Consider the following 25127-nt stretch of genomic DNA (forward strand, 5'->3'; position numbering starts at 1 on the left):
GCAGGATCTGGGACAAAATGGAGGGGGTGGGAGAGCAGGGTCTGGGACAAGATGGAGGGGGTCAGGAGAGCAGGGTCTGGGACAAGATGGAGGGGGACGGGAGAGCAGGGTCTGGGACAAGATGGAAGGGGGTGGGAGAGCAGGGTCTGGGACAAGATGGAGGGGGTGGGAGAGCAGGATGGGGACAAGATGGAAAGGTTGGGAGAGCAGGGTCTGGGACAAGATAGAGGGGGATGGGAGAGCAGGGTCTGGGACAAGATGGAAGGGTATGGGAGAGCAGGGTCTGGGACAAGATGGAAGGGTATGGGAGAGCAGGGTCTGGGACAAGATGGAAGGGTATGGAAGAGCAGGATCTGGGACAAGATGGAGGGGGATGGGAGAGCAGGGTCTGGGACAAGATGGAGGGGGTGGGAGAGCAGGGTCTGAGACAAGATGGAGGGGGATGGGAGAGCAGGATCTGGGACAAGATGGAGGGGGTGGGAGAGCAGGATCTGGGACAAGATGGAGGGGGTGGGAGAGCAGGATCTGGGGCAGGTGGGGCTAGGAGAGCAGGGTCTGGGACAAGACGGAGGTTTGTAGGAGGGAGGTGTTTGGCTTCCCTGGATCTTCAGACTGACCCCTAGTGTGTGTGAGATTAGATCAAATAATTCAGCAAGTCCTGGGGTGGATCCTGGAAGCATTCCAGTCCATTTCAAAGCTCAACTGTACCGTTTATACATTTCCACTGTCAAACACATGTTCTGGTGCTCTAAGTGGTGCTTGAGGTACATGTTTGTGCCGTAGATGTACATGGTCCACAATTCTAACTTACACAATGAGCACTGAAGGATCGAACCATGGACTACTAAATTATTCTGGTGGTGACACGAAACTGATTCAAACAGCCCAACAAGCAATTGCCTTAATGGAGTGTTGACACCTGCTGCTCCGTTTTCACACGCCTCTCTGAAAGACAGACTCGTACATCGCCCCGTCCCACACTTCCTAAAATACAAAGTAAAAAACGAAAGCAGAACTGAGAAGGCAACACAATCACTGTTCCTCTCTTCATATCGACGTTATGAATACTTTGACCAGTTCGTCCCAAACTGGATTAAACATATGTCAACGGGATAAACGGAGGCTTTTCTCACTTTCTCACCAGACGGCTACTTCAGAAATGTATGAAAACCCTGTATGGCAACGTGAACATTGCAGTCAATTTTCTCGGTAAAAAGTACCACCACATCCTCCTCCACTGATTTTGATTAACTAAGAGACCGGGTCTCTGTCCCTGACACATTAAAACGGCCAGTTGCTGCAGTTGAGTGAAACTGAATGATCATTTGTTTCCAAACTTTGAGTAAATATCCAAGTTAAATGGCTGGGGAGTTCTACAGACCTGAACAAAACACGAATATCTTGCTTACTTCCAAAAATTGTAAGGTTTTCCATCAATGTATAGATAAATAGAATATAGCATGGGATTTGCTTGAAGCTGCAGGTGGTAAAGGTTAGAGTATGCTTAATGTTTTGGGGACCTCCCTACACCATCCATTACCTTGATGTGAATTACCGTTGAGCTGAGTTCATTCCCAATTAACTGATTCAATCTGACAAACAAGAAAAAAGGTCTTTGGAAAAATGCACAAAATCACTTCCCAAAATGTACCCATTATTAATTAATAAATTGGATGAAAACATAAAAAAGACCTATTTTATAATTCTCACGTTGGGATATAGGCGTTACTTGCAAAGCCAGTGTTTGTTTTAATCGACTGTGGTGAGCAACACTGCTGAGAGTCTGGAGTCACATTGAGATGGGGTAAGGACACAGATTACCTTTCCTAAGTAAAGAACATTGGTGATTTTATTTAGAAAGTGGATTGTTACATGGTCATTCGACTGGCATTAAATTTCAAACTCACCAGCTACCATTGTGGGATTATAAGGTTACCTGTGACACTGACACTAACATTGTCGTTTCTAAAACCCCGAAATAACCGCGAATGCTGCAAATCAGAAACAGAAGTTTCTGGGAAAGCTCAGCAGGTCTGGTAACATCTGTGTAGAGAAATCGGAGTGACCGTGTCGGCTCCGGTTCGGAATGCAGCGTCACCGGACTCTGATCTCTCTGCACAGATGCTGCCTGACCCCCACCCCACCGTGTTGATGTCCTAGCCTTGATACAGGAGGGGGGTTCGCTGAGGAGACCGGTTTGTTTTCAGGGGTCGCTCCATCTTCATTGACCAAGTGGAGGTACCAGCTGAGCGTGAATAAGCTTCCTCCTTCACCAGTGAGTTATGTCGCTTTTGTGAAACTGCCAAGTCTGTTTGTATGTCAGCTGCAACGGTTCATTCATGAGGCAGTTCCAGAGAGCTGCTCTCTTTTCTCTCAGATCTCCTTGGAAGCGACTAATCCCTGTCTCGCGGACAGATTACATTTACGTATCTGCTCTGGTTAACTTCAATAAATCAGGATTCAATGATCTAAATATTTAGAGACTGGTAAACATGCGTCTGTGAGGGACGGGAGGGGACCATAAATATTGTTCCTGAACAGACTCGGAGTGCATTGGGGCGGGTTGTAATGCCTTCGATAAACTGGAGAGGTAAAAACCAGAGCACACACTCGCTGAGAACTGTACACACGATCGCTTGGACCACATTCCTGTCTCTCGCGTTGGCAAACACCAAAACTTCCCATGGCTGACGATGTTCAAAGTGAGAGCTATTGGTTAAACGAATGGTCTATAAGTTGTTTAGCTGCAAGGGGAATCTCTGCAGGACGGTATTTATCTTTAAACCACCTGTTTCGGTTTTAAACCGACTGAGAAATGTTAATTTACAACGTGGCTATCTTTGTGGAAGCTTAACTTCTATTTATGTAGCGCCTTTAATGTAGGAGTACGGTAAAATATAGGAGCGGTTATAAAACAACAGACGACTAAATACGATGGGAACGCTTCAAACCAGTACAGACCCATTGGTTTGGAGGCGCAGATGTAAACATCACCCAGACCCCTTTCCTGTATCCCGGCGACTACAGGAGTCACTGGGACACAAGTCACAGTGGATGGGACAGTTGGAGAGAGGGTGGGAGAGTGTCCCATAAATCAATGCTCCTTCCACACACAGGATAGTGTGCAAAACTCTGGATAGTTGGAGAAAGACTGCGGAAGCAAACCACATTGCCAGACTCCTGTTGCATTTACTCAGTTGTAGAAAATATGTACACTTCCTTAAAGTGTGTGTGTAAAGCGTATCAGACTGTGTGGTAACTGGAACGTAGCAAATGTTGCATCACATTCAAAGGACAGAAACAAACTCTGCAATTATAGACCAGTCAGCCTAATGTCCGTGAAGCAGAACTTCTGAGACAGTAATCCTGGACAAAATTAATTGGCACTTGGAAAAATATGGTTTAAGAAAGCCAATGCAAATTTGTGGTTTGGTGGACTTGTTTGAGTTCTCTGTTGAAGTAATGGAGAGGGATTATGGGAGTATTGTGATGGATGTGTATATGGATTTTCAAAAGTTTGGTAAAATGTCACTTATTAGACTTGTCAGTAAAATTAAAGTGCCTGAAATTAAAGGGAGAAAAAGGGCTTTTTAAAAAAGACTAATAAAGCAGAGAAATGTGGTCATTTATCAGAATGGATTGAAGTATATGATGGCGTTGGTAAGAGGCTGACATTAGGTCAATCATTTTTTGAAATACATTAAAGAACCAGAAGTAAGCATTTACAGCAACATTTTAAACTATTTCACAGGACACAGAACTTGCAACTGTCATATAAAGGCAAAGCAGTAGTAATAAGCTTGGGGAGGATTTAGGTGGGTGAAATGGGCAGATGGATGACAAACAAAATGTAATACAGAGATGTGTGAAATGAAACATTGTGAAGAGAGACCTGGAAATATATACAAAAGTCTTTGAAGGTGGCAGGACAGTAATCAAACTAAGAATAGGCATACAGGATCCTTGACCCTGCAAATAGGGGGATAGAATAGAAATGCAAAGAAATTATGCTAAACTTTATAATACACTGGTGAAGCCCTATCTGAAGCAATGTGGCCAATTCTAAGCAGTTTGCACTTGAGGATATTGGAGCCTTCAGAATTTTACTAGAATGGTACTGAGATGATGTACTATAATTATATAAAGGCTACAGAAAGTGGGGATGTTCTCCTTCGAGTAGGGAAGATTAATGGGAGGTAGTTTTCAAGATTTTGAAAAAGACTTAATTAAGGAGAAACTGTTTTCAGTGGCAGGAGGTCGTTAAACAGACGGAACTGATTTAAGGTAATTTGTAAAAGAACCAGAAGACATGAGGAAAACATTTTTACACAGCAAGTTGTTGTGATCTGGAATACACTGCCTGGAAGTATAGTGGAACCAGATTCAAAAATAACTTTTGAAACAAGGAAACTTGAAGAGGAACATTTTGTAGGCCTCTGGGAGAGAAGTGGGACATAACTGATATTGCAAAAAGCTATGAATGACTGAATGAACGCCTTCTATACTTTATTAGATATGATTTCCTTAAGAGTTACAACTAGATGAATAGCATGAGCTGCAGTGTACACATCTGATCTTTTACATATGGCTGTCCAACTCTTTTTAGATTACATGCTTCTTTATGGATTCCATGCTTTCTTATCTCATCAGCTTTTCATTAACAATGAGTGGCATCATTCAGTGAGTGGGAAAACATTCTCCACCTCCAACCCTTCAACAGGAGAGAAAATCTGTGATGTTCAAGAGGCTGACAAGGTAAAATGCTCTGGTGATAATGTCAACATTTGTTTCTCAAATAAAGATCAAATCATTCCCATTGTAATTGCCCTTAGTTTGATGTGTCCAATATATGCATAAAATCATTTCATGAACATTCAGTGCAATAGGAATTTTGTCCACAATCTATACAAACAAAGTGTTTCAAAAGGCCTAATGCATAGTTACTTTGCACACATATGAGCTATAAAATGCTGGGAAATTGTTAGTAAAGGAACAATGCTCACCATTCGAGGCTGTAGAAATATTGGCCGTTTTATGGTATAGAAGAATCTCACCAAGATTGAAAGATATGGTTTGCTATAGTCATTCCATCATCATTGTATTATGCAACTGACAGAATGGAAGGTGAATTAAATAGACCCAGGTTTTTATTAGTGTTCAATAATGTCTATGTTTCAATGAAAGCAGTGTAACAACTTGCCCCTGGGTGCCCCATTGATCCTGATCATGATGGACAGGGTTTCTCATTTTATACTTCATGCATCAAGAATGTTTATACAATTTACATAGTTATCCTGCTATTCATTCATTCACTCATTAACTTCTCAATGACAAAATACAACATTCACAAACACAACTGGGTTACAATTTTATTGCTTTCTATTTGCTTAATAATAAATACTTTCTTACTTTATTCTCTCACTCTTAAACCATTCTTTCTTCTCTCTTTATTACTCACTTTTGATTTTTGTTATCTATCAACTTTAATTCACCCATATGAGAAGAATTCGGATTCGCCACTAATTGATGGAACAATTTATGCCACTCCATATTATCCTCAATGAAACTGAGAAAAAAATTGAAACTTCACCAATAGCCCCCCCATTAAAATACATTTCCATTTTTAATGCCTATTACTCTGGCTGCAGCCATATACAATTGCTGTCATATATCATAAGGGCCCTTCTAAAGTCATTATGTTACATTGGAACATTAAGGTTCAAAAAGGAAATAGTGAAGCTGTGAAATCTCAGACCAGCAATTTGTGAATTGTTTTTGGAGAAATTTTTTAAAAAATCAAGACCTTTGATTTGTATATGAATAGGAAAGGTTTGGAACGATATGAGCAAAACACAGGCAAGTGGAACTAGCTTAGTTTGGGAATATGGTCATGCATGGTCTAATTGGACTGAAGGGTCTGTTTCCATGCTGTATGACTCTATAACTATCTGCTTTGGCAGTATTTGTATGTCATTTCTGTTAGTGTAGGAGAGTAATGATTTTTTTGGATGCAAAGCTGTTTTGACACTTGAGTGCAAATAAGATAGATTTCTTTGAGGAAAAAATGTTGGGATGCAGCGTATGTGTAATATGAGACATGACCTAGTAAATGTAGCATGCGTGGGAGGAAAGCAATGATTTAGGACCTATGGTTCCCAACTCTCTCCACCACTGGGATTTTTCTTCTGTCATTTCTATGTCTGTTGTAGATTAATTGATAAAGATTGATTGCTATGATCAGTCAACAATTCCTTCATAACTGTATTAGCAATTTCTGTGTTCTGATGAATGCAGTATAATGACTTGCCCCTGGGTGCCCCACTGATCCTGATCATGATGGACAGCGTTTCTCATTTTATACTTCATGCATCAAGAATGTTTATACAATTTGCATAGTTATCCTGCTACTCATTCATTCACTCATTAACTTCTCAAGGACAAAATACAACAATTCACAAACACAACTGGGTTACAATTTTCTCATCTTGTGCTTGTTTGATTAGATTAGATTAGATTATTTACAGTGTGGAAACAGGCCTTTTGGCCCAACAAGTCCACACCGACCCGCTGAAGTGCAACCCACCCAGACTCATTCCCCTACTTTTACCCCTTCACCTAACACTGCGGGCAATTTAGCATGCCAATTCACCTAACCTGCACATTTTATTTTGGATTGTGGAAGGAAACCGGAGCACCCGGAGGAAACCCACGCAGGGTTATAAAGGTTTTCTTTCTCTTTTTAGTTCTCATTCTGAATCTACATTAACTCTATTACCCTTTCTGACATTTGGTTTGTTTCTTACTCTATTCATTTCTTTAGTTGATAAAGGAAATACATTGAGGCGTGGGAACCTTCAGGTTAAACCACCGCCAGTTGTCTCTCACTCATGAGAGAGCAACCCTATCGTCTGGTAAGACTATGGTGACTTACAGTTGTCCAACTGAGCACAGTGGCTCAGTTTTCTTTAGCATTGCTGTGCCATTGTCAGCTACACATTCAGAAATGTTTAAGCTCAATAGTGCATAACCTTTAAGCATCTTATATGTAATAGTATGTGATGAGTTTTAGTACTCACAATGTATACAAGCATAAGGCACTTAATGTATAAGAAAAATGTTTTGTGTTAAAATTGAAGATTGCTTCTTACTGTAACATTAATTGTTGTCTTTTTTTTCTGTACACTGCTTCTACAGGCTGATGTGGACAAGGCAGTACAAGCTGCTCGGATTGCCTTTTCCCCGGGCTCTGTGTGGAGGCGGATGGATGCTTCAGAGAGGGGTCGGCTGATCGACAAGTTGGCAGATCTGGTGGAACGAGACCGAGCGCATCTTGCTGTGAGCATCCAGTCACATCTTGCAGTATCAGGCATTGAATTACACGATCAATAAACTGCAGAACTAGCAAAGAGGACATTTTATTCCCACCCACAGTTAACAGAAGGACAGATAAAATAGTTAAACGAAAGATAAACAAAATAACAGCAAAGATAAAGTGTAGCCAAAAATAACAAAACAGAAATCTGAGGAAGCCAAACATTAGAAACATTAAACTTAAACACATACCTTTAGAAAATATATCCCTAAAACATGGAACCTAAATATATATTTTCACTACAAATAACCTAGAAACATAACCATAAAAACATCTACCATAGGAGAATATACTCTAAAATGCATATCCTAAGAATATACCTCTTAAGAACATATACTTCAGGAAATGTAACCCAAAACATGGATTTTCAAACCTCCATAATATTGTTTGAAGGATTCCTCTTCAAATGAGTAAATAACCATGGATCCTCATCTAAAGATTTTGGTTCTATAATATTCAAACAAAAGAGCTACATGTGAAGAGTATTTCTTTAAAGCTTTTCAGAAACTTGGTATTTACTTTAATGATGTTTTCAGTGCTCCTTCATGTACAATCCAAACCCTCCCCCCGCTTCACTCTGCCATGCATATTGTGGTGACTGCATTCTGTTCCTGCTTCTTGTACTTACACATGATGGTTTTGTTCCCCACACCCCTGGAAAGTTTCTACTGACCCCTGGGAGTTCAGTGACTGTAATTTGTGAATTACAGTTAAAAATTACAATTAAAAAGAAATACCCAGAAAACATTAACCGAACAAAACATAACCTTAGAGCAGAAACATTAGAAACAGAGTCATACAATTACATGTAATAGAGAAAAACAGATTAGAAATGTTTGTTATCTCTAAAAATAAACTTCTCTTTTAATTCCTTTAAAACACAAGATAAACAGTTCATCATTGCTTGTCTATACTTCCAATTCTCCAATGTTTCCTAGTAGATGGCCTGTATTCCTTTCCATGTTGAGGGGGTTCATCTTTTTGCTTATTCCCCCAACTTAATAAATTATTTGTCTTTCCCTTCAAATAACAATGCACCTGTTATGAACACATTAGGGGGCTAAATTTCTACTGGTAACAAACTGGCAATGTGTTTAGGTAGATTTCCTTATGCACTATTATAAAGCAGACGAAAATGTATTAACCAATGTCCCATTGGAGGAAGTGAAACACCTAAATGTCAGACATCCATGGGAAATATGAATAATCCATTTTATGATCCTAATCACATTAACACACTCATCACTTCATCAGTCATGAATGATATGGTTGGTGTCCAGTTGGATGCAGTCCATACACCAAGAGAGACTGATAGGTACCTTCAAATAACTAATATTGAGCAAGGCATGCTGTAATCTCACTTTCTGTCCCCAGCTTGATTTATCATCTCATTGAATTGCATTATGTTCTTTGCAGACACTTGAATCTCTAGACAGTGGAAAGCCATTTCTCCAGGCTTATTATGTTGACCTACAGGGAGTCATAAAAACTCTCAGATATTTTGCTGGTTGGACTGACAAGATTCATGGCAAGACAATTCCCGTTGGTAAGTTGACAAAGGAAAGGGACCCATTGGTGTTTCTTTTTGGCAGGAATTCAAGCAGGGAATACCAAACTAAAGCTGAAATGAGACTTAATGAATAAGCTGTTTCTGTGCTTAACTTAACTTTTGTTTTAACAATCTCTCACAAGAGTTAAACATCAGGTGCCTTGTTTCAGATTGAACAGAGCTTCTGTACTTTTTGATGATATTTGATATCATCAAATGCCTGATTTAGATATTGTAGCTTACACTAAATAGCATTTACTATTGACAGTCTAAATCTGGTCACAAGGTTACTTAGAAATCTTAGAATGTATATAAACTAAGAGTCACAAAATTTGTTATGTGGTGAGTATGATGTTCAGTCAGTAGACAACAGTCATACTGTCATGGATTTTTTGAAGTGGAATTTCAATCTGCAGCTGGTAAGTCTATAGGCTTGTGTTAGTGTTTGCTTTCAGCGCACTTAGATGTATAGTTAAGCTTTTTTTGATAGTCATTAATGGGGTGTGAGCATTACTGGCAAGACCAACATTTGTAGTCCACCCCTAATTGCCCTTCAGAGGATGAGCTGGCTGCTTTAACTGCAATCTATCTGTCTTAGGTATGTTGACAGCAATGTTGGGGAGGGAGTTCTAGAGTTTAGATCCAGCAACAGTAAAGAATTGACAAAACATTCTAGGTCAAGGTGTGTGTAACTTGGAGGGGAATTTGGATGTGGCAGTTTCTGCATTAGCTGTCCTTTTCTTTCCTGGTGGTAGACATCATGTGTTTGAAAGGTATGGTTGAAGGATGCTTATTGAATTGTTCAGTGCATTTCTAGATGGTGCACACTGTGACATTGTGTATCAGTATGAAGGGAGTGGATGTTAAACATATTAGTTTGGTCTCCAAGCAAGATGGCTGTTTTGTCCTGCAGCTGCATATATCCTCACAAACAGATTACTCCTTCTCACCCTGACTTGTGTCTTGAGGCTGGTGGACAGGCACAGCAGAGAAAGCAGTTGAATTATTTGCTGCACAATTCCCAGCCTTCGATATTGATGCTATAAGTTTCGGCAATGGCATTCTCATTGGCAAGATGAAATGGTTAAGTCAAATTGGAAACAAAAGCAGAAATGCTGCAAAAACCCAGCAGGTTCAATAGGAGCTGTGCAGAGAGAGAAAATAGTTAGATTCTGTCTTGTTTGAAATGGTCATTGCAGGCACTTGTGTGCCATTAATCTGCTCAATTCTGTGTAGATCTTGCTGCATGTATGCACAGACTGAGCCCGTACATGAGGAGTTGTGAAGGATTCTGATCATTGTGTACATTCTCACTCCATGAGTGTATATTCTCACTCCATGAGTGTACATTCTCACTTCTGACCTTATGATGGAATGAAGGCTATCAATGAAGCAACTGGTGGTGCTGATGGTGGGGCTTAGATCAGGATGTGATTGTTGGTTTATACTTGCCCTTTTGCTTTGATACACATCTGAAATCATTTCAAATTGACAGGAAACTGGCAGTAAACTCTAACCATGGAGATTTGATTATTGCAAATCATACTATTTCCAAAGAAATGTCAGATACAGTTTACTTTTCAGACCAACCCAGTTGATTAACAATAGAGTTATACAGAGAGTTTCACACTAATCGAAAGCAGTTTCAGATTTATATCAATGTAACTGCATGACTTAAGGGTCACTGTTGAATTTTCTGAACACTATATAAAGCTCAGTATTAAGTTTCTTAATACATGAAATCAAACTCTGCTTCTCTTAACAGTAAAACAAAGCTCCCCAGGAGCATAACTTTGTGGTATAACTTTCGTCTTTCTCATATTCTACAAGAATTGGTCTCATTGAAGTATAACTTCAGCACAAGTTCGATTTATATGGATAGCTGATGTAAAAGATTAATTGCCATCTTGTGCAAACAGAATTTTGGAAATATTGCTTGGTCCAACCTTTTACTTTGAAATTCATATAGTTCAGTAATTATGGAGAACCAAGAAAAATAAGCATATACTTTTAATATGACATAATCCTGACTCCAGATCAGCATCCCTGCAACTGTGATTAGCTATACCAACCTTTATCAATTCCTGTCCACATAATGATAGTTTCATAAGATTTTCCAAACTGATCCAAACTCAATTTATTCAATATCCTGATGATGGACAAAAGAAAACAAACTTCTAACCTGGGTCTTCACTCTATCGGAATGTAGATACCAAGGTTAGAAGTCAGAGTTACAGCTCACAGCTCCACTCAACCCTTAAGATGCTCCCATTTGCAGATAACTTTCCTTTCTTGCATTCCCCATGCAATATATTAATCTTAGCTGAGATTGTTAATAATTTTTTGTCAGACTTCCACCAATGCAGTCGGTGGTTATTGTGAATGACTTTAGAGAATGACCTACTCCAGTTCCTATTTGAGAAGTACCAGTGATTGTACAGATTAACGTCCCAACTGGTGTGGTCCTGCCAGTCTCTGTAGTGTGGTACACCTTTTAAAATCTGTGCTTTGAATGAAAATTAAGGTATGTTCAACACAAGTATGTGTTACTGGTCTCTGCATTAGTTATTGAAGAATTTTTAATGCTGTTCAGGGCTTAGTCATCTGAATAGAACCAGCAGCTTTCAAAATCATCAGTTTGGGTCAAATGACCACCAGATCGGTGAGTTTTGTGTAAGGTTAAAACAATCTAGTCATATCTAACTTAGTGATGAATGAGACTGTTCCCTCCTGATCACCACCACTTGAATTCTCTCAAGTTAAGGCTATACAATTGCTGACAGAAAACAAAATTGGGGATTGTTAATGTCCTGTCACCCATTTGTCATTGTCACTCTCTATTTTCACATCCCTTTAAGTTCCAAAGAGAAAAAAACAATCCATAGCAGGATTGTATTCTTCAAATATTATTGTATTAGCTCTTGAAAGTCACTTACTATGGGACGATGCACACACATTAGACTCAAAAGAGCTTCTCAAGTTTCTTAATTTAATTCCTTTGAAAGCAGTAGTTTAGCAGAGTTTTTTTTTGATAGATTTCCTTTATAGTGGAAACTGCTTTTAAAAACACCACTTGATTAAATGTTTAATCACAGTGAATTGCAGGGTTAGAGCTAATGGGTTCTGGCTTCCAGAGTGGGTGTATATGGTGGAAAGACATTAAAGAACTGGTATAAATGATGACAGAGTCAAGGCCCAGATGTCTTCCCAGTTTATGCTGTTTTGACGAGTGGGAGGGGAGACAGAGTTATACTTTGTAAAATGCGCATGCAGTGAATCTGTCAGTCTGGGGTAGTAACACTGTGAAACCAGTGAGACATCAGTGTAACCTAGAGTAGGCTGAATTATAATCAGTGATAAATCATTTAACAATCTATGTCCAAATGAAATAATTATAATGTCCAAGAAATATTTGCAAGTGGTAGGTAGTTTCAAGAGGGTTTAAGATAATAATTTTCAAGTACAGCTCATCTTAAATTCTTGCCTCTTTGATAATGAAACACAATGTCTTTTGTGTCATTTTCTTAGAATGCTGCTCTGTTATTTTCAAGAAACTCTGTTGTAATTTTATTGGAGATTTTCATGTGCCAGGAATTCTTTAACCCTCAAACCATCCCACTATGAAAATTACTCAAAACGTCAGATGTCTTGTCAGTTGTTCTTTCTAAAGTATTTACAACAAACTGGAAACGAAACCATTGTTGGATTTCGGTTCGATTCTGAAATGCCTTTGGGATGTCAGTTTTCCCTCTGGTATTTCGACAGCCCTTTCCAAAGCTGTGATTTATACCTTACAACTGTGCTGTTTTCCTGCTAGTCCTGACATTCTGGGCATGAGAATGGGATTTTTTTTAATTGAAATGCTTAAAGGGGAAGATGTACCATCAGAACTCCATTATAAAATCCCACAGTTGAAACAAATTCTGCTGAACTTTAACATCCTTTCATTTTATTTCTATTTCTGTTGTTTCAAAAAACAGAATTTGTTTAAATAATCTGAGCTTGATGACAGCATGAAAGAAATTGGCCAAAACGAGATGCTTATCCCAATAGTGTAAGGAAGTTGAACTAAGATTAATAGATAATATCAAGAGCTTGGGGTGTTTCAGCAATTGTGTCAATTCAGCTCCTTTACTCTCTTGGATTCATTGACTTTTCTAGAATCACTTTTTCCAATAACATTTAAAATAGACAATAAAATAAAGGATTTTTAAAAGTTGTCTTAAACCGATGCTATGGCTCATTTAAGATGAGCGTTTGGTATGTAAAATATCGCTGTTGTAGATTGAAACATAGGCTTAGTGTAATCCTAATTAGTTATGATTCTAGATTGGCTGACAAGTCAGTGAAGCATTAAAAATTCAAACATATTTTGGAAATGTTCTAATTAGTGCAACACCACCCATGCTAGAATTATTTTTAGAATCAGTTCAGCTGGTAACTCTTCATGTAAATAGTTTCTACCTTTGTTTTTCCATTAATTTGTATGTCTCAGCAGGAATCCTTTCCTTCTTGAAGGCAGCATTAAATGTATTTATTTGTATCCAACTAGCCACTGGAACAGCTTGATCTTGACATGTTCTGTGTTGTCAAATGACAAGTGCTCATTCATTTTAAGCACTTGCAGAGAGGTTCAGGTGTGGTGGAGATCAAAGTGTGGAATATCACAGGGAGGTTCCAATGTTAAAAAAAAATCCTTTAGGCACCTTCAGATTGGTGTCAAATGTGCAGACCTCATACAAATGGACTTCTACTGATATCTCCCAGACAGGAGACATGCACATTAGTTATTTCCAGTGACAATGAAAAATAGACTGTCGCTCTGTGCCTCTAATATAGTTGCTTCTCTTTATCAGTTCGTAAACTGTGAAAGAAAAAATAACCTTTGTTAAGACAAATAAAACATAAGCATTCACCCTTCTCGGCACTTTGTAAATGCAAATCTTGGAAATGTTGGCACTAATGATTATCAAAAGCCAGTCCATTAAAATGTGGCATTATATTTTAACTGTTGAAGTAACGTGCAAGGGTGTGGAGAGACAACAGGAGATGAGCACTGGGTAATGATGCTCGTTTGTACAGCTAGTGTAGGCAGAGTAAACCAAATGGCCTTCTGCTGCACTGGAATAATTCTGAGATTCTGTGCATCTGTATTGAAATGCAAAGAAATAAGCATTTCAGAAAGAATTAGAATGGGCCTCATGCTGTCCTGTGAATTTACCCATTCAGCAGCTGAGTCGATACACTGAGGGTCTTACTTTGAATCTTTGATTTGTGCAGAGCGTTTATGAGTCTGACATAAAATTGTAGATAATGGACCTAACAATGTGAATACCAGGAATCAGTTTCCAGAATCCAAATTTAAGGAACGTATTAGAAGGATCTTAAACTATTTCAACTAGCATATCAGCTTGGATGCCACAATTAGTGAAAGCACCCTGGGTTAAATGGAGACAAGGAATACAACACCTCCTGCCAATCCAGTAATCTATCATAGAAATACAAGCTTCCATATGGGAGACAAAAAGAAATAACTTGTGTTTATATAGCATCTTTCATGAACTCAGAATGCCCCAATGTGCTTTATAACCAAATAAATACTTTTTGAAGAATTGTGAAAAGGAAGTTTAATGCATTTGTAGATATTTTCGATCTTTAAACTGAGGATTGCTGAAACAAGTGAAAGATCGCCTCTTGAATCATCGCACAAAAATAATTCCCTCATTTACGTCGCTGACTGCTTACTATTTACAGAATATAAACACTCTGGAAATTGGAAAAATGCATACATTTCACCACATTCTTCCACCAAGTATAACTGACTGGCAATAATTTGACTGTGGGTGTTGACTGGCGTGGAACTTGGCTATTTTTATCGTGGAGTTGTCCTTTAGCCGATTTTGGACTCCATGGTATTAACTCTGCCTGTCAATCCCCTATTTTAAAAAAAAGTTCCTAATGACACATCTTCCAATAATTGCATCTAAACCTTAAGAAAATGATAAGATATTTGCAACTCCACTTCAGACTGATTTTGGACTTGGCTGGGTTGACTCATAATTTGAATTTATGTTAAAGAATAAATGTTGAAATGTTTGTTTTACACCTTTCCATTGATATATTCAACTTATAGGCTTGGCTGTAATGCATTCTATGAACAAGGCTAGATCAGTATCCACCATTCGTGGAATATATCTTTTTTTTGTGAAGGTAATATTCTTGAGAAAATAACATAAGAAGTTAAGGAATAGGTTCAAGAGTCAAGCTTAAAACCCATTGGAATGAAAGAAAGAAAAAACTCAATCATGACTGATCCTTAGCTTCAATTTCACTTTACTGCTTACTCATTATAACCCTAGCATATCAATTAGGATGACACAATCAGCCCTTGATTCCCTGAGAGTCCAAATACCTGTCTATCTCAGCCTTAAGCATGTTCAGTGACGGAGCACCCACCACCATCTAGGGTGAAGAACTTGAAACATTCACAACCACTTGAGTGAAGAGATTTCTCCTCATCACAGTCCTAATTTAGGCTGGGAAAAGGGGATGTGCAACAAGACCTGGATGCCCTTGTAACTTAGTTGCTGAAAGTAAGTGTGTAGGTGCATCAGGTGGTATGGAAGGCAAATCGCGTGTTTTAGTACAGGGGCAGGCATACCTTGCTGCAATTGTGCTGAGACCAGATTTGGAGCTTTGTGTTCAGTTTTGGTGCCCTTAACTGAGCAAGAATGTTCTGGATTTGGAGGTTGTGCAACAAAATTTTACCAGACTGATTCTTGAAGGGACAGGACAGACACAAGGAGAGAGATAGAATTAATTAGGAATACATTCACTGGAGTTTCAAAAAGTAAGGAGGGGGGGTACGCTTTTATAAGAACCTATAACATTCTAATGGGAGTATACAGAATAAATAGAGGAAGGATATTCCTGATGAGTGGGAAATTGAAAACTAGTGGTCACAGTTGATACGGGGGTAGGCAATTGGGCCCATGATGAGGGGAAATTTCATCATCAAGAAAGGGATGAGGCTGTGCAAATCTCTGCCACAGCAAAAGGTTGAGATCAAAGCATTGAATGTAGTTCTTAGGGCTGAAGCAATCAAAGGCTATTGGGAGAAAACAGGAACTGGGTACTGACCTGGATGACCAGCTGTGGTCGTAGTGGTGCAAGTGGTGGATGGCCTATTCTTGTTCCCATTTTCTATGTCTATGTTTCTAAATGAACAGTCCCTTGTCCTGAGAACATGCCCCTGATTACTTCATCCCATAGCTAGGAAAACAATGCCTTAGTGTTTATACCCTGATGACCCATTCAATATCTTATATGTCATACTGAACATAAGCATACGGGGAAGTGATGGCCTTGTGGTATTATTGCTGGACTGTTAATCCAGAGACCCAGGTTCAAATCCCATCATAATTTCAATAAACATTTGGAATAAAGAGTCTGATGATGATTGTGAAGTGATTGTCAATTGTGGAAAAAGCTATTTGATTCACTAATGTCCTTTAGAGAATGAAATTGCCATCTTTACCTGGTCTGACAATAGACAATAAGCGCAGGAGTAGGCCATTCTGCCCTTTGAGTCTCCACCACCATTCAATATGATCATGGCTGATCACCCTTAATCAGTCACATAGCCTGCATGTGATTCCAGACCCAGCAATGTGGTTGATTTTTAACTGCTCTCTGAGCAATTAGGAATGGGCAAGAAATGCTGGCCTTACCAGTTACAGTCTCATCCCATGAATCAATAAAAAAAACTTCTCTTGCTGGATCGTTACAGACTCACATCAGGATTGGAATTGGATGTTTCCTTCTCAACTCAATTTTCTCCCCGAGGTGGGAAAAGGAATGGACAACGAAAACAACTGGATTAGGCAAATATTAAAATGAAAAAGTATTGTAAAAGTTATGCTTTGTTGGCAATCAAATTGTTGAACCAGGTTTAAAACAATAATGTTAATCATATAATTGCAGTCTACCTGGTCCCTTTTTATAACAAGGATTTTTATTAAACAGTTCTCTTCGCAATTTGTTTTTCTTGAAAACTACATTGGTTTGTCAATATCAGGACTTGACAGTAAAAGATAGTCTACATATTTTCTCTCCTGTGCAAGTTGATTAATGTGCCGAGAAGTATTTAATGTTTTTTTGTGCAGCCAAATCAAACAGGAATGATGAGTAATTGCAGACCTTTCTTACAGATGGAGATTATTTCACATTTACAAGACATGAGCCAATAGGGGTGTGTGGACAGATCATCCCTGTGAGTATTATTCATCAACAGTAGGTGTTTATGTTCTCAGAAATACCACAGATGAAAACTGAAGACCAATTTTTAATCTTATTATTTGTGCACCTCTGACATGAAAGGCTAACTTGCAGCTGGGAGTCCTTAAATAAAAACTCAGCCCATTGAATACGAGGAAAAGCCTATTTTCAAACAGTAGAAGGGACTTATTTATTTGGCTACATTCATAGTTAATTTAATGCATATATTAGAGAGATCAAATCAGCACCTTACATTCTTTATTAATCAAATAAAATCTTTGATGGTTCAGTTATTTTGTACAGGGATTTGAGATTAAATGCAGAATAGATTGAGTGCTGCACATGTGTTACAGTGAAAGTGTGATTACAGAACATTTAACAGTATCTTCCAACAGTTGTGGATATTCTTGAGAGCTGAATATATATAATATGTATACTTTGCAATCTACATTGAGAAGTATCCAAATGTAAACAGTTAGGTGGAGAGTAAATATCCTAATAAAGCTCATGCCTTGTATCTGTCTCTTTCAGATAAATATCAGTATGCTTGAACCTATAAAATGAATTATAATATTTAAAACCCAAGGGTGGTAACATTTAAGTTAGCAAATTTTGAGTTTGTGTAATTGAGTGTAAATGAAATACTGTTGCTTCATGCTTCACTGTCGTCATGACTATAGTTGGCTTTTAAATGTCAATCACTCTGGGCAATAATTGCAGTATCAAATTATTGTCTATTTTGATGTATCCAAGGATCTGTATTTATACAGGGGAGTGACCTATACACGACATGATTTATATAACATGAGGAAAATAATTGTGTCCAGGCACGGAAGAATTGTAGCTTTTGTAAACAGGCTGGATGAGTAGAAAAATAAATAAATAACTTGCATTCGTTTAGTGCCTTTCCCAACCAGCAGATAGCTCAAAACGCTTTGTAGCCAATGAAATGGAGTAACAATGACAATGTAGGAAACGTGACAGTCAACTTCCACGCTGTAAATTTTCACAAACAGCAATGTGATAATGACCAGGAAACCTGTTTTTCTGGTGTTATTTGAGAGATAAATATTGACCAGGACACTAGTCATTTTGCCTCTACCCTTTTCTCAAACAGTGCTGTGCAATCTTTTACATTCACCAAAGCAAGCAGACAGGTCCCTGGTTTAATATCTAACCCAAAATATGGTGTCTCTGACAGTGCAGCATGCTCCATGCTACACTGGATTGCTAGCCTTGATTTTTGACCTCACATCCTGGAATTAGATTTGAATGCACCATCAACTGAGCAATAGCCAGTACCAATTAGTAGGCCTGAAACCGTTATAAAAGATGTCAATATAAAGCCTTGTCAAGTGATGAACCATGTACAGCTCAGATCACTGCATCCTTTTTCCTAGCCATGTTACTGGGAGGAAATCCAAACAGGGGCCAAACACGTACTTCAGTGTGTGGAGGGACTTCATTTGGAGAGAGTATGCAGCTTCAGATAACGTTAGTTCATCGTTTAGCAATTGGTCCAAAGACTAGTAGTTGGAGACCCAGGGGTTGGGCAGCCAATCTGTCATCTGGCTGCAGGGGGAAAAAAATGCGTGAATAGTCCACTAATCACTAACTGAAATGTCAATGCTTAAGTCAGTAAACATTGTTTACTTGGTCGATGGTCTAATCTAAAAATATTCACAATATGTCTGAAACTTACTGATGTTAAGATTTATTAAAAACATTCACAAAGTTAAAGTGTACCATAATATCATTTCAATGAGATTCCCCTCTTTCTCCAAGAAATTGTAGAAATCATGAAAATGCAAAAAAAAAATGAAGTATGGTGAAAAGAAAACAGCGGAACATATGTTGAATAGTGCAAGTACAATTCTTAATGAAGTGGGAAACAAACAAGTTGCTGCTTTGTCTAAAATATATAGCCTGTAAATTAACATTTATGTTATGATAGATCAACACTGAACAGACATACATATATCTAACATTCTTGGTCCAATATTTTAATGAAAGTATTAAAACAAATTGATGAATTAGCTGATTTAGAACAGAAGACAATGTTGTCAGAAATTCTTGGTGTATTGGTGATCAACAGTGATCTTCAGCTTAAATATGTAAATGCATTTTTACGTAACTCCAGCAATGGTGCTACTTAATTACTGTACAGAAATGTACAAACAGTCTTGTCAACAGTCGGTCTTAAATAATTATGAGCTTTTGTCATCAGAACATGATTTTACATATCCCATTTTTAAAATCATCTTTCTGTTCCTCATTTGCTTGCAGTGGAATTTTCCCCTTCTCATGTTTGCGTGGAAGATAGTTCCTGCCTTGTGTTGTGGTAACACAGTAGTCATCAAACCAGCAGAGCAAACACCCCTGACTGCGCTCTACATGGGAGCCCTCATCATTGAGGTGTGCTTTTTTTTTACTTTCAATGATGACATAAGTAGTGAGATCTGACAGTTCCTCTGAGATCTCTCCAGTTATTCGAGGCAGTTTTTCCTTTGCTGAACATATGTCATCTAATCCTACTTTCACAGACTGGGTTTCCTCCAGGTGTGGTCAACATTGTGCCTGGATTTGGTGTGACAGCTGGTGCAGCAATAGCCTCTCATATGGATATCGACAAAATCGCATTTACGGGATCAAATGAGGTACACAACTTGCCAGAAACATTGTCAAAATTAACACAATGTTATATTGACTTGAAATTAACACTGAGGGTTTATATCAAGTTGTTAAATGGCACAAATAATAGAATTAAATATGAAGTATCTGCATTTACATTGTTTTATCATGTCTCTAGGATGTTCTGGAGTACTCCACTACCAATGGATTGAAGTATCATCACTGTGTGTAGTAGTCAAATGAGGCAGACAATTTGCATACAGTATGATCCTAAAATGAGATGGAAGATTAATTAGAATCATAGAATTTACTGCACGGAAAGAGGCTATTCGACCAATTGTTTCTGTTCCAGCTCCCACAGAGCCACTAGTCCCGCTCGTCCCCCCTGTCTCTGTAGCCCATTAAATTCATCACTTTCAAATCTATATCCAGCTCTTTTTGAAATCTACTATGGAATCCACCTCCACCAGTCTCCCAAGACAATGCATTCCAACTCCTAACAATGCTCTAAGAAAATACTCTTCATCTCACTCCCTCACTCTCTTGCTGACAATCTTGAAATTGTGACCCCTAGTTAAACTCTCTGGTGGCAAAGACCAGAAAACACCTTGCCTTCCACCAAATGGGAGAATCCAAAACTAGAGGGTGTGGATTTAAGGTGAGAGGTGATAGTAGATTTTAAATGAGGCAAATAGGGTTTTGAATTAATGTACCTCTGCAATGCATCAATAAATAAGTCAGAATAGATCACAGCCTGAAACTTCTAGTCAGCCCTTTCTCTGTCACTGATAAGAAGGAAAAAACATACCCACTTACCTTCCGCTGATCTTTCTGGTCAATATTCCACTGGAGTATTCTGCAGGTCCTTTTTAGATCTTTCTCCACTCACCTTAAGTCCATGCCCCTCTAGTTTTGGACTCCCCCACCCTAGAGGAAAAAAAATCATTGGCTGTTTACCCTATCCACACTTCTCATGATAACTTACCAGGCAATTTCCACAGAGTCAGTACGTTAGGACTTTCATAGCATCCCAATGATCATCTTGGATCATACGTCTTATAGTCTTCAACTATCCAGAGACCAGATGCTGGTCAGTGCCTTGAGTATAGAAGTTGGGGGTCATGTTGGAGCTGTATAGGACATTGATTAGGCCACGATTGGAATACAATTCTGGTCTTCCTGCTATCGGAAGGATGTTGTGAAGTTTAAAAAGTTCAGAAAAGATTTGAAAGTATGTTGCCAGGATTGAAGAGTTTGAGCTATAGGGAGAGGCTAAATGGACTGGGGTTATATTCCCTGGAGTGTTGGTCACTGAGTGGTGACCTTATAGAGGTTTATAAAATCATGAGGGGCATGGATAGGGTAAATAGACAAGGTCTTTTCCCTGTGGTAGGGGTGTCCAAACTAGAAGGCATAGATTTAAGGTGAGAGGGAAAAGATTTAAAAGGGACCTAAGGGGCAACACTTTTAATGCAGAGTGTGGTGCGTGTATGGGATGAGCTAATGGGGAAGTGGTGGAGGCTGGGACAATTATGGCATTTAAAGGCATCGGGCAATAGGAAGGGTTTAGAGGAATATGGGTCAAATGCCAGAAAATGGGACCAGATTTATTAGGATGTCTGGTTGGCATGGACTGGAGAGTCTGTTTCTGTGCTGTATACCTCTATATTTAAAGCAAGAATTGATGATGTTATTTTTAATAAATCATTTTAATAAGTTCATTGCAAAATTTGGGTTAGAACTTTCATTCTTAGAAGCAATGTTAGGGCAGATGGGGGAAGAGGTCTGGAACTAAGCCAATATAATCTTCAAAAACTATAAAATGCTCAGAGGGGTAGAGTTGAAATAGCACTGGGGAGATAATTGGAGCTGTGGGGAAGGGGAAGGGTGCTGTCTATCCTGCCGAACACCCACATTTTTGGCCATCAAGCTTCTGGCTGTGAAAGTCTCGTCCCCTATACCTGACCTCCCTCCCATCTCCCATCTCCCATCACCATCTTGCCCCCAACACCACTACTCACAGATGCCAAAGGGAGCTGGTAGCTGCCCTACGTGGCGAGGGGCTTCCCATGTTGACCTGAAATCGTCCTGAATTAATGCTCATCATCTGCCAGCCACTTTGCAGCAGGCTCTAATCCTCATCTGTTCCCACTGTCAGAAGGGAAGTCCCTGCAGAAGGATCAATTGAACTGATTCTATGACGTTTCCTGCAATTTTACTATCCTCCTCCAGTGACCTATGTAATCTTGGCTAACATTTCATTGCCTATTCATCAATACTAATCATGATGGTCTGGAATTAAGCCTTTAAGACTGCACAAACAACCGAAGAGCCATTTAACTAATGTTAACTATTACTAGAGTTGTAATACTACAGTGAGAATTCAAGTCTATTCTATGCTTCAATGGATCAGTGAGCACATGAGATGATGTTCCCCTCCACTAAAGGGTTTGCATGAATTGGCACAGCTGGTAATTCTGTAACCTCTGAAAACACCCAAGTGATTGGTATTGTGGGATGGGGGCTGGGGATGAGGGGGTGGGGGGGGGGTGGTGGATGTGGTGGGGGAGGGTTAAGATTAATGATGACTTGAATAGCAGATGTTCTGCATCCTATGCAGATCAGTAGAAAGCTTTGGCTTTTCACCAATGCTATACCTTCAGTTTTGGAGCATTAAATATTCAAACTTGTAGACAATTAGCACAGAAAGAATTACCAAACACAAGAGGCGACATCATGTACACCAGTAATATTGCAACATACAGTGTCGCCGTAGTGTTACCAGACCATAGGAGCTGCTCTCTTATTAGAGAGAAGCGACTGGTGGTGATTTAACCTGAGGGCCACCAGACCTCAGGTGAGGGAACAAGTTGAGAAGGACAGTCTTTCATGGTAACCTCAAACCAGTGATGGGAATTGAATCCATACTGTTGGCATCACACTGCTCCGCAAACCAACGATCCAGCCAACTGAGTAATACCAATTATTGCAACATAAATCAAAATTAATCTGCTTTAAATATGTCTTATAATCTGACCTTCAATTATTGTGCCAGAAAAGGAAGCAAAAGGCAATTGGTCAACTCTGTAGCTGTCTGGAAGGCTGATATGGCATGTCAATTAAGAGAAGTGATGATTTTCACTGTAAGAGCAGTGCATGGCAAGAGGTTGATTGATCTTGTAGGTCTTCATCTCAGATCCAGTACCATCCCTGATGTTCAGCCTAATTACGGAGTCAGAGTTTCCTTGTCTGTAATGCCAAGATAAGTCGCTGTGTTGCAGTAGGTTTAATAAGGTTGTGTATCCAAAGTGCCTTTTGCATTTCCAGTCTTCTGTCTCTTCATACTTGCCAGCAATATAGGTGCTAGCAGACGCTGCACTGATATTCTCAAGCAGAAACTACTTTAACTTTTTGTGTTGACTGCTTCTTTGAAATTACTAATGCTAGGCCTAACATAGGATTTAATGTGTTTTTTTGATTTGAGTGGGTCGCTGTGGAATATTGAATGAGTTCATACTTAAAGATTTTTAACAGTCTTATCAAGCAAGATGCGGACATTTCATTCTTATTTTGCTGTTCCGTGCTAATACATTTTCGGGCAGAGTGTCATTGAATGGTTACAGAGCTGAAGGAGGTCTTTCGGGTCATTGAGTTCTTGCTGGCTGTCTGAAAGAGTAATTCCCCTAACCACCTTTATCTCAAGGCTCTGCAATTGCTTTTGCTTAAGAGCGATATCCAACTACAATTTGAAAGCCTCCATGCTCTTAGGAAGCACAATCCAGATTGTAACTGATGGCTGAGTAAAAACTTTTTCTTATGTCATATGTCATATAGAATCCCTGGAGTTGGTAACAGGCTCTTTGATCCAACAAGTCCACACTGACCCTCCGAAGAGTAACCCACCCAGACCCATTCCCCCTACCTGATATTTACCTCTGACTAATGCATCTAACCTACACATCTCTGGAGACTTGGGCAATTTAGCATGGCCAATTCATCTGACCTGCACATCTTTGGATTGTGGGAGGAAAATGGAGCACCTGGCGGGAACCCACACAGACACGGGGCGAATGTACAAACTCCACACAGACAGTTGCTTGAGGCTGGAATTGAACCCAGGTCCCTGGTGCTGTGAGGAGCAGCGCTAACCACTCAACCACCATGCCACCCCTTGTTCAGCTTTTGCAGTCGACTTTCCACTTGTACACCTCTCAAAGGACACTGAACACGGAGCAGTAGTGCTTTCCTAAATTACCTTTTTTTACTCACATTAATATAAAGCAAAAACAGGTAAATTGTTCTGGGTGTTCTGAAATGCTACTCAGCCCGGCAGCATAGGGAGGACTTCTCTTAATCCTGAACAATCCCTGCAGCAAGGTACGCCTTGCACGTGTGACAGGATGCTGAAAGGCATCTTCCTCCCAATTCCAAGGATCAAACAAAGCACATTCAAAAGTTTGTATCCAGAGTTAATAAAACCGAGTCAGAATAAAAACCCAGATGAAAAGAGGGGAAATTGAAAAGGCAAAGATGAAAGATTCAGACATAAAATCTGAGGGGATATTTTCAGCTTCAACGCTGTGCACTGCAAAGATCCACACCCAAGAAAGAGAGAAGAACAGACTTCCATTCACATATCTCATCGCCACCAGATGACTCAAAGCACTTTACAGGAAGTGGAGTGCTTTTGGACATGTATCGTAACACAGGAAATACAAATTCTCACAAACAGCAATATGAAAATAACCAGATCATCAGTGGTATTGATTGAGGTATAAATATTGCCATGTCACTGAATAGATATCAACATATGAATTATGGGCAGAAGTAGGCCATTCAGCCCTTCAAGCAATTTCCACCATTCAATAAGATCATGGTTGAGCTGCTTGTGTTTCGCATTCCACTTCCCAGCTGCCCTCAAAACCCTTGCCTAACAAGATTCTACTGTGTTTTGAAAATATTCTATGCCCTTCTGACATAGCTCTCTCAGCAAAAACAAAAATCCCTTCATCTTTTCAACCATAATTTAAAACATTTAATCCCTAATTATTGATTCACTCACAAGAGTAAACATCCTTTTCACATCCATTTTGCCAAGCCTATTAGAATCTTTTAATCTCATTCAAGTCATCATTCATTCTATTAATTCTAATGAAAACAAGCCAAGCCTGTCCTGTCTGTCCTCACAAGACAACCTACTCACTCCTAGTTTCAATCTATAAAACCCCTTCTGAACCACCTCAAATGCATTTATATTCTTCCTTAAATATGGAGCCTTAAACTCTATAATATTCAAGC

General features: G+C 39.2%; 1 protein-coding gene across 2 annotated transcripts in view; it reads left to right on the forward strand.

The window, feature by feature from the left end:
* The window catches only part of aldh1a2 (aldehyde dehydrogenase 1 family, member A2), a 70784-nt gene that overhangs the window by 21064 nt on the left and 24593 nt on the right, over positions 1-25127 (forward strand). The window contains exons 2-7 of one of the 2 annotated variants that reach the window (XM_060853272.1): positions 4651-4755; positions 7195-7335; positions 8789-8918; positions 17132-17193; positions 19485-19613; positions 19742-19855. In XM_060853272.1, the coding sequence (XP_060709255.1) occupies positions 4651-4755; positions 7195-7335; positions 8789-8918; positions 17132-17193; positions 19485-19613; positions 19742-19855 (681 nt within the window). The remainder of the gene's footprint in view (positions 1-4650; positions 4756-7194; positions 7336-8788; positions 8919-17131; positions 17194-19484; positions 19614-19741; positions 19856-25127) is intronic. The other variant, XM_060853273.1, reaches the window with a different exon arrangement.

This window comes from Hemiscyllium ocellatum, chromosome 39 (assembly GCF_020745735.1).
Source record: "Hemiscyllium ocellatum isolate sHemOce1 chromosome 39, sHemOce1.pat.X.cur, whole genome shotgun sequence".
Taxonomy (NCBI): domain Eukaryota; kingdom Metazoa; phylum Chordata; class Chondrichthyes; order Orectolobiformes; family Hemiscylliidae; genus Hemiscyllium; species Hemiscyllium ocellatum.